We start from the raw sequence: 10414 nt of genomic DNA, 5'->3' as shown, positions 1-10414 counted from the left end.
ATTTGAACTGGTGACACAAGGATTTTCAATCCTCTGCTCTACCAATTGAGCTATCCCGACTATTTCTCAAGCCCATCTAACACTGTTAAGGATTGGGTTGGGGTTTGATTTGTATGTAGGGATTTCATTGATATGTGTATGAAATATGACGAGATAAAGGATGCTAATCAATTGTTTGATAGAATGCCCCAAAAGAATCTTGTTTCTTGCACTTCAAAGGTTGATTCACAAAGAGATGAGAGTGCACCTCAAATGTTTGAAAAAATTACTAAAGAATTATAGAAATAGAATTTATTATGGGTATAGGCATACCAAACCTATGCAACCCCTCAGTCATAGTTACCCTCTTCCATACCAAACCCTCATGCTCCTCTTACCCTTTCACACTAACTTTATCACCATGGTATGTTCTACTACCTCTAATCCATGTCATAACATTTCTGGCTGTGCTACTTGCTTTTTATATAAAGGAAAATGTATCTCATTCACTTTTAATTATTTGATAACAGAATACTCTAATTGAAGCCAAGGTTTGAGATTTCGTTTCGTTTCGTTTCAGTGTTTCCTGTGTTCAGAAATACCAAAATACCGAAATTTTGGCGAAATTTTACAGAGATGGTGTATTTTTATTTTTTTTTTGTCGGCTGTTTCAGTGGTCAAACGGCCATATTTTGATCTGAAACTTGGTGGGTGGCTTATTTTAAGGTTAATAACATAATTAGAACAAAAAAATTAAAAAAATATTAGAACATGACATTGTTTTAGAATTGCACCTTTGTTTGACAGCAACCATCGAATTGTTCTGAAAAATTTACTTGCTTGATTGTTAGAACAAGATAATATGATAGTAAAATAATTAAATAATACATCTAAGCCATCAACAAACATCTATCAACATTAATTAACTAATATTTAGAGTATTAGAGTAATATACTATGCGACTCCCTAATTCACAATTCACAACTAAAGTCAAACATTGAGCATATTAGTTACACAACAGTACAATAGTAATCATAGTGACTATAAAGTATCTACTATCTACTGGAAAGAACTAAGACAGCCTGGCTGGATTCCACCCCCAGTACGATAGAGTCAACATGTATTTTCCTCCTATTGCACCACAAATGCAGTCACGTCATAGTCTAAGAGAAGAAGCGAACGTAGTCCTCCACAACTACCAAAAAGACAGAGTCATCTACATACTGAAGGTAACCTATCCAAGGGTACGTATCACTACCATAGAATGAAGAAGAACCTGCCATTGACCTACTATCAAATGATGGTTTCGGCAACACGTACGGATTGGTTGGTTATGAGAATAAACTGTCCACAAAGTCACTACCATATGACTAGGTCTAGGAGCCATAATCAGTACTACTATTAGGAATGGATGAACCAGATGTATGTCTCATCCTAGTGAATTGATCATAAGGTCCATGATACTTCGACCAGGTGCTCTCTCTAGCAAATGATGGGGTATACCATTGCCTACTCCCTCTACTCTCACTGTGAGGATGACTACCCCCTCCATTCAAATTCATTCCGCTAATAAAAGTAGATAGATTATCAACATCCATACAATCTCGCTGCCCATCTCCATCGAATAGACGATGAGGGCCTCTAGTGTAACCTGAACTCCTCCCTCCACCTGATGGGCATGCACTGTGATCAGTATCTTGCGTGGCATACTGAAACTGACTCTCCCCAGTGAATCACATTGTCTCCGACTCTGGCTTAGCCTGCTCATATTGCTCTCGAACTCCTTCAAATCTATCACCACCCTTCCCCCATCACCATCACAATCATGGTGTCTGAGTCTGGGTGTGGGTACGACCTCCCGATGAAATGGACCAATTATCATCTTCATCTAAATCATCCCTACCAGGTGCAGGCTCGAATGGTCGAGGGGCCTGTGAATGTATCCTTATCTCCCTCTGTAGCCATATAATCATCAACATCAACCGCCATCCCTCGCGCTATATATGGATCCAACCTACCTTCCGGTTGATCCATCAATGGCTCGCCTCTATCCCTCACCCAGTCCACTAGAGGATCCTCCTCATTTGAGTCAATTTGGAAAACATCAGCCAGCTTGATCTGCCCCCTATCATTCTCCATACCCATGCGTATATGTTGCATCCTCAATCTCATATTACAATGCATATGCATTAAGTCATTCAAACATTTTGAACCTAATCGATTCCTCCTTTTCGAATGGATGAGTGAAAATGTGCTCCAATTTCTCTCACAACTAGATGCAAAACATGTCTGGGAAAGTACTTTGATGACAATCTTCCTTAATTCCGGCATCTAACCCCCATACAAACACCCACCATTCAACTGCATTACAAGTTACAAAAAATGTAAGAGATTATCTATGTTCCAAAACACTTAACACTTGTGTAACTAACATACTAAAATTTGGATTTCGTACCAGGATCAATAGTCGTACGACATGAGTATGCAAAGGGAGCTCCGAAGCTGCCTAATGCATCCCTGAATTCTTTTGTCTATAAAAAATTTACAAATAGGACCCTAGTTAACAACCATTGTATTGAAATTTAGACTTCTATAGTAAGAGTAGTACAAAACTAACCTCAGTATTAGCTTTGGCTTGTAGATCGGGGTTTGATTGCAACTTGGCAACCACCTGTTTCATTGCTTCCAGAAGATCTGGATCTAATGCAATTCTCTTGGTGTACTGATACCTAGGGTTTAAATAGTATGCTGAAATGTGACAAAACATATTATTGTCAATGTTAACATTAATGCATTTTTATACCACATAAAAGAATGCTTCAGCTTTGCTTACTAGCCTTATACAACGGATGCGAAAGTTGGCTCTCCCAATGGTCTTCTATTATTTTCAAAAAAATTTTACTTCCACGTGGGTTGGCAGCATAGACATTTTCCTTCATCGTTGCAATAGTAGTCCATAAGCTTGGCAAAGTGGGTTTGAAAGTAGAATCCACCATCTTCAACACCCAATAATTGGTGCTAAGATTTTAACCAATTTACCCAACTGTGTTCGAAACTTCTCTAATGAAATGGTTGTCTATGCCTCCCTACCACCAAGTGATTCTGCTTCCCTCCAACCAAACCACTCCTCAGATGTGAACATGGATCGAAGACCAACTTTCTTGGATTCAAAACTCTGGAGTGTAATATAATTGGTAGCAAATCTTGTGAGATTGGGCTTGACCAAGTCACCCCTGCACTTCTCCCTTAATAGATTCAATGAGAACCCATGATTATAGACAAATATGCTCACTTGCCTAGCCCTTTCAACAACAATCTTCACAATTTTCAGTTTCCCCATGTCCTTCAACATTAGGTCAATGCAGTGTGCTACACAAGGAGTCCAAAAGAGTTGGAATCTGGGGTTGTTCAGCATTTTTAGTCTGGCCTTCTTGTAGTTACTTCCACTATTAGTCACAATCTGAACAACATTCTTTATCCCGACTTCTTTCACAACCTCCTTCAAAAGCTTGTAAATATATTTTGCATCATTTCTTTCCTTAGATGCATCAATAGACTTTACAAAAATGGTTCTACCATCATAATAAACTATAAAATTGATAACGAACTTTCTCTTGGGCCCTGTCCAACCATCACAAATTCTGGTTACCCCATAACTATCCAACAAAACTTTTAACTCATCAATATATGCTTTCAACTCACTCTTCTCCTTAGGCAAATATACATTCATCACCTCATATACAGTCAGCCCCTTTATCCCTGAATCGACCTCAGTCATAGTATCAAGTATCGACTGGTAATAGGGACCTGTAGTGGCATTTGTTGAGATGCTATGAAATAACATTCATTTAGACACAACTTCCCCAACATAAGTCTTCATGTTACCCCACATCCCCTTTATCTTACGCTGCTTACTGCCCTTTTTTCTGTATGCATGGGGATCCTATTGTAGAACGGGGTTCACACAAGGTGGAACCACTGGAGGTGGAGGTGGAGGTGGGGCTGCCCTTATACTTTGTGATCTCTTAAAGAGCAAATGGATCTATGAAAATCCACTACCTCATACTCTAGATGGACCAACTCCTCCATGTCTACGTCTTTTCATATCCTCACGAAGACTTTGTTGGCTCAATGCTTGCCCCTACCTCAAACTCTATCCTCGACTTCTCCTTCGTCGTTTTTCTCTTATTCCCTCCATTCATGTCTTTAGCTATGGCCTTGACAATATTATCAGGCACTTCACTGCATCTAGCCACATCTTTGAAATTTCTAACTAGATGTTTAAGTCTTGTGGCCCCACCACCCATAAACCTCTTATAACAGTAGTTGCATTTTGTATGCCTCTTATTGCCATCAATAGACTCTTTGTGTTTCTATGCAATCTCTCCACTATCACATTTCCCACCTCCTCTCCCTCTTCCTCCTCTAGTCATTTTATATCACCCTGATGCCGATGCATAGAAAAAAGAATGTCATTATTAACCTACAAGTATATGGTAGCTTCTTATATTTTATTCTTATATAAATTATTTTTTAATCAATTTTAGAAAATATTTTAATGACATAATACAACAAAATCAAATATGGTATAACATAAAAAGCATATAATACACTCCAAAACACTTTATATTAATCTCCTATTTTTATTTTATTTTTAAAATCAAAACAAAATATCTTTCCCTATCTTTAAAATTATTTTTCAATTATTAATATATTTTTCATATTTTTTGAAAAAAAAATTATCGACTGGAAAAAATTCCACTCTCATGGAGTCGTAGAACAGCCATTGGTGACTAACAGATATATAGTTGACATCCATCAAAGCAATATTCATCATAAAAAGTAACAATTTATGTTAATGGAAAATGAATTTTTAAACTAGAAAAATAAAAAAATATATTTATGTACCAAAAAAAAAAAAAATTCAACTCCGTGAGGTCATAGATCGGCCTCTAGTGTCTAGCATATAAAAAATCTACAAGCATCCAATATGTATTTATGTACTATCTCAAAAAAAAAAAAAGTTTTAGAAAAAGAACTTTACCTTTCCTAAACTTTGAACGTGTAGATCTTCTTGTAAGAATCCAATGGAAGTCAAATTAAGGGTGCCAATTTCAAACTGAAACCGAATACCAAAACCGAACCCAATTAACTGGACTGAATCGAACCAAATAAATTCGGTTCATATTCAGTTTGGGTATGTGAGTATTGCTACTCGGTTCGGTTCAATTTTGGTTTAGGATGTTAAAACCGTTGGTTCGGAATCGAAACCGAACCGAATTACTCTTAAAAGTTAAAACCAAAAAATGAAAAAAAAAAAAAAATCCTACTATCGCTAAGACTTAGGAGGGATTTTCCATATTCCCTATTGAGTTTTTGACTCTTAGAGGAGGCTAGGCGAGTTGGACATGTTATTATGCTTTTTTTTTTTTTTTTAATTCTAGCTTAGATCATACTTGAGAATGGCATTTACAATTTTATTTAGTAGGTCGTAAACTGATACATGTTTTGACTATGCTATGGTCAGATTTTGATGGGTTTTATTATCTTTAATAGGTGATTTTGAATGATTACTTGAAGAGACTTTATGATTGATGGAATGTGTAAGACAAAAATTGGAGAACCGAGTTGGTAACTTGAGCCCATTATGGCCTTTGGACCATCACAGTCATGGTTCAAAAGTGGAACCGTTTTTCATAACTAAATTAAAACCGAGGTACAAAACCAAATATCATAACCGAATTAGAACCGAACCTAATTGAATCGGTTTGAGTATCTAAATATGGAACCGAGTCGGTTCTCGATTTGGTTATGGTCCACCATATCGTCATTTGGAACCGAACCAATTGACACCCTTAGTCAAAATGTGTGATGATGTGGCTAATGAGAGGTTTGTTGGAGTGTTTTTTTCCTTCGAATATGCAAATGGAATCGAAACCACCGAGACAGGCAAGACAGAATCGAAATTGTCTCACCGAAATCATATATTTATAAGCCTTGGACTGTATCGTTTCAGCAAGACACCGAAACGATACCTAAATTTGGTACGTTATTCATTTCATGCCTTATTTCGTTTTAAAAAAATAAAAAATAAATAAAAATAAAACAGAAATAGAGAAATTTTGAACCATGGTTGAAACAAGCATGCAGGGTCTCTTACTTGGCGTGTAGCAAGCTCAACTAAAGGGGTGGAGTATCAAAGAAGTCTAAAGAATTAAAATATTATTTTTTTACCTAACGACTACATCATGGCCTTGGAACGTAGTCCCTCTCTTTTTGGATATCTATAACCTTCTCCCTCCCTTTCTTTTGGCTTAGGCCCAGTAATGACGTGATTTTTCTTTTGGCCATCTAACACATAAAGCTATGACAAATAAAACTTTTATGTATATATGTAATCCTGATTATAATGCTCTTAGTACTTTAATATAATTTTCTTCATTCCCATATAAAAGACATTAACACAAACCCTTAAACTAATTTTTTTTTGGCTATGAGTTTTCTTTCCAAAAAATTAAATTGAAAATTTGATTAATCTCAAATCACCATCATTCTTGGTTGTGACCGAGGAGAAGCAACCTAAGGGTCAAGATCATGTTCATTCAATTAAGACCCATAACACGAACAAAATATCAGGTCATTTGATTAGAATTTTTTTCAATCTACCATGCCAAAATATTGTGCTTTACACACACACAGAAATATATAAAATAAAAATAAACTTTATATAATAAAAAAATTAAGAAATATTTTTTCATTATAGCAGATGGGGAAAACAGTATGTATTTTTATATCCTCCTTTAATGATTAGAATTTCTAGAATCATACGGGGAGAAAAACTACAAATAGAACTTGTAAAATAAAATATGGGAGGAGGAACTCTATCCGCCTAGCATTCCCGTTGTCACACAGAGTCTTTGCTTTCATGGGGAAGGGGTGTCTTTTCACAATCTCCCTGAAAACAAGGGTTGTGTGTGGATGTGGGAACGCTATATGGCAAAATTCTTTCTCCCACAAAATATAGAGGATTAAATTGAAATTATGAGTATGAAAACTCAACTAGAATAAGAAATTTTGAAAAACTAAACTACATTATAAATTAGAAAGTAGTAGACCCGAAGGATCCAAAGGTAATGAAAATCCAAACATACCAAAACCGAATGGAAATTATCTCGTAACCATAGGTTATGACACAAAAGATCTTTAATATTCCTTACTCCCACCCCCCCCCCCCTAAAAAAAAAATCTTTAATATTTTTTTTATTTCTTCTTTCAAATTTGCCCTTTTTTTAGGGGTGGAGGTAGCTTTTCTAATCTACCAAGCTAAGAGGATATCTCTAGACCGGCAAATTCTGCAATGTTGTAGGATTGAATAGATCTGAAATTTTATGGACAAGTAGACCCCAAGATCCACTATTGACACATCAAGTTCCCCAAACTTTGGGTGATGGAAATATTTAAATGCCGTTTGGAGATTCCTCTCCAAACCCTGTGATACTGTTCAACCCTATCGACCACGACCCAATAGATTGATCCGCAATTTGAGGAATATATATTGTACTATCATCGAGCAAGCAGTTGTAATTTAGGGGCTTTTCAAGGTAGGGTTTTAGAGCGAGTTTTCTCGCCGTTGTTTGGATGTAATCTCTCTTCTACATAATGAAATATCTTCTTCTTCGCCTAAGGACGTAACACACCACATCGGTATGTGAATGTCATTAAATCTCTATGTGTTGTGCTAATCTGTGTTTGTTTATCTTCGTATTTTTATTAGTGTTTGCTATAACATATACCTTAATGAAGTGTTGCATATTTCATAATTCAAATATATATATATATATATATTTAAGAAAGTTAAATAAATTTTTCTTCAAAAATCAATTTGCCTTTTTTTTTTTGGTTAGGAATCAAATTGTCTTTCTAGAGTGGCAAAGGAATTACTCCCATAAACAAAATAAACACAGCACATTTAAGTTTAAAATGGGAACAAATTAAATTAGATTAATTGAGCTAGCCACCACCACATCCGCCGCCACAACCACCACCACCACCACAGCCACCACCCCCACCTCCAGTATCGCAAGAGTTTCCATTACTAGTGATGACTTCTACAGCAGCAGCAGTAGCTAAAGCAGCGCCAGCACCCACCATTAGAACTATGCCACCATCTTTGGTACCCTTATTGTTAACTCCTCGACTTTGTTGCTCACTTTAGCTCTTTTCAATAATAATTCAGTTTGTGTTCATATGTTCTATGGATCTGATCATCTGATTGTGACTTTAAAGGCTAAATTTAAGTAAAAAAAATGACAATTTTAAAACAAACTTCCATGCAATTTCGTGTAGTCATCAGCAAAACTTATGTGAAAGATCAATAATAAGAATTTATTCATCGTTGACTCTTTGGGCTCAAGAGAAGCTTCTCCTACACAAGCATTATTGATCATCCAAAAATCATTCATAGTTTCTCTCTCTAGCTTAAGCTCTTGTTTAATGAGAATTCAGTTTGTGCTTCAAATTATTGTTATTTGATTTGGACATGTTCTAAAAGAGTTGAAGTATTTCATAAAGAAGAAGAAGCCACTCAGTCAAGCAATTGATCTCCATCGATCTTCCATCTATTAGACCTTCTTATCTATAGAGCTGATCTGATTTTAAATTTATAGCCTAAATTTGTGTGCAAAATATCAACTTTAAGGCCAACTTTCAAGCAATTTCGTATAGTCATCAGGGAAGCTGATGTGAAACATCAACAATAATGAGAATATTATTCATTGGGGGATTACCCAAGATCCATTGACTTCCAAAAAATAAAAATCCTATTAGGGCACTGGTCGCCACCAAACTTTACTTTATACTCCGAAACTTTTTCACTAAAATTATTATTAATAAATTTTTGGGCAAATGGATGCAGATCTGCCAAAACATGCAACTTGGTGCAGCTTCAAGTGCCATGTGGCAGGTCAAGTGAGATCCAAATCATAGACTGTGGATCAGGTTTTCGTAGGAGATCATTCTTGTATGGTCTGATTCATACAAATGGAATCAGCTCAGTGTTTGTCTTTAGATGGATTCTATCTGTGTGCATCAGACCGGTATGAGAATGGGATTTGGAGAGCATTTTCGTATGGGTCTGATCCGCTCTCCAAATCATATTGGCGTTCTCATCCTCCCTTATTTATGTGCCAAGTCTGAATCATATTATAAATATGACACTTATGTCCTCCAACATAGGGTAAAGTTCACCACTATTAGGCTATGTTTGTTTTGAGGGGTTTTAATGGAAAGGAATTATTGTATGGATCGGCCCATTCGATTTTAGGGTGTTTCTTTACTAGGGGAGGGAATTTTAGTAGACAACAAAAAAGCATACCATTTTTCTGTCAGCCCACGTGGCCTATTGTTTCTTCACACCATATCAAATTTGAATTTGTTGCATGTACCTTCGTGTGACTATGTGAGAATCAACCACATATCTTTTTTGCTTTCATATATATCCCTTTTCACTCTTTTAATGACAAAATCCGACCAAATTGAAATTCCAAAGAATTTGCAAAGGAAGAAGAAGCAACTCAGACAAGCAAAAAAAAAACTCAGTCAAGCAATTGATCTCCATCGATCTTCCATCTGTTATGAACCCTTCCCCCTTATCTCTCTCTCTCTCTCTCTCTCTCTCTCTCTCCCTCTCTAGATTTTACAAGAACTTTCCCAAAACAACCTAACAGCGAATGTATAGGTCACAAGACACAACGTCGCATTATATATGTATTTCTAATAGCTTTACTTTTCTATTGTTCACCCTATTATCATGTGCATCTCATACGCCAGAAATTTTCGTTTCATAAGTCCCTTTAAACAAACGGGCCTTTAAGGGTGTTACTATCTTTCTTAAAAACCTCCCATAATACCTTATATGTATATTTAAAGCATTCATGATGAATAAGTGAATAGATTCACCATGACTAGGGGTGCAAGTTTGGCCTTGAAGGCCCGAATCTGCCTTTGGCCCTCTTTGATCCCGAACAAGTACTTACCCAAAAATTTTAGCTCTGAGGGCTGGCCCGACCTTGAGTCAGGGTCAGGGTTTATGTATTTGACCCACCCAGCCCTGATTTTGGCCTGACCTTATCCTGATTTTTTTACCCTAACTTTTGGCCTTGATTTTGGCTTGATCTGACCCTGATTTTTTCCCCTGATGTTGGTTTTGGATTTTTTGTTTTCTTAGGATGATCTCCTCTTTGTTTAACATGATAAGTGTTTTGAGATCTTTGGATTGTTTGCCTTATTAAGATGATCTATTTGTTTATCTCCTCTTTGTTTACCATAATAATTAGAGTTAGTTGTATTGTTTTGACTGTTTGTTTTAAGATGCTCTCCTCATGACAAGTAATTTGTGATTGTGTGTGTGTGTGTGTGTGTTTTTTTTTTTTTTAAT

The 10414-nt window shown here is 36.2% G+C and overlaps 2 protein-coding genes across 2 annotated transcripts in view; both read right to left on the bottom strand.

The window, feature by feature from the left end:
- Nucleotides 1–3055: 3055 nt before the first annotated feature.
- Nucleotides 3056–3757, bottom strand: LOC122059016. Its single transcript, XM_042621724.1, has one exon. The coding sequence runs from the start codon at nt 3755–3757 to the stop codon at nt 3056–3058; it is 702 nt and encodes a 233-aa protein (XP_042477658.1).
- Nucleotides 3758–7989: 4232 nt separating this feature from the next.
- LOC122059015 (glycine-rich protein 5-like) overlaps nt 7990–10414 on the bottom strand; it is a 7332-nt gene continuing 4907 nt past the window's right edge. Inside the window, exon 2 of the mRNA XM_042621723.1 lies at nt 7990–8188. Coding sequence (XP_042477657.1) covers nt 7990–8188 — 199 coding nt within the window. The remainder of the gene's footprint in view (nt 8189–10414) is intronic.

The sequence above is a fragment of the Macadamia integrifolia genome, chromosome 13, assembly GCF_013358625.1.
Source record: "Macadamia integrifolia cultivar HAES 741 chromosome 13, SCU_Mint_v3, whole genome shotgun sequence".
Classification (NCBI taxonomy): Eukaryota; Viridiplantae; Streptophyta; class Magnoliopsida; order Proteales; family Proteaceae; genus Macadamia; species Macadamia integrifolia.
This window is presented reverse-complemented; position numbering and strand designations above follow the sequence as displayed.

What these genes read in the sequence shown, in the direction of transcription:
- LOC122059016 (XM_042621724.1), bottom strand. Translation starts at nt 3,757, where the DNA reads ATGACTGAGGTCGATTCAGGGATAAAGGGGCTGACTGTATATGAGGTG.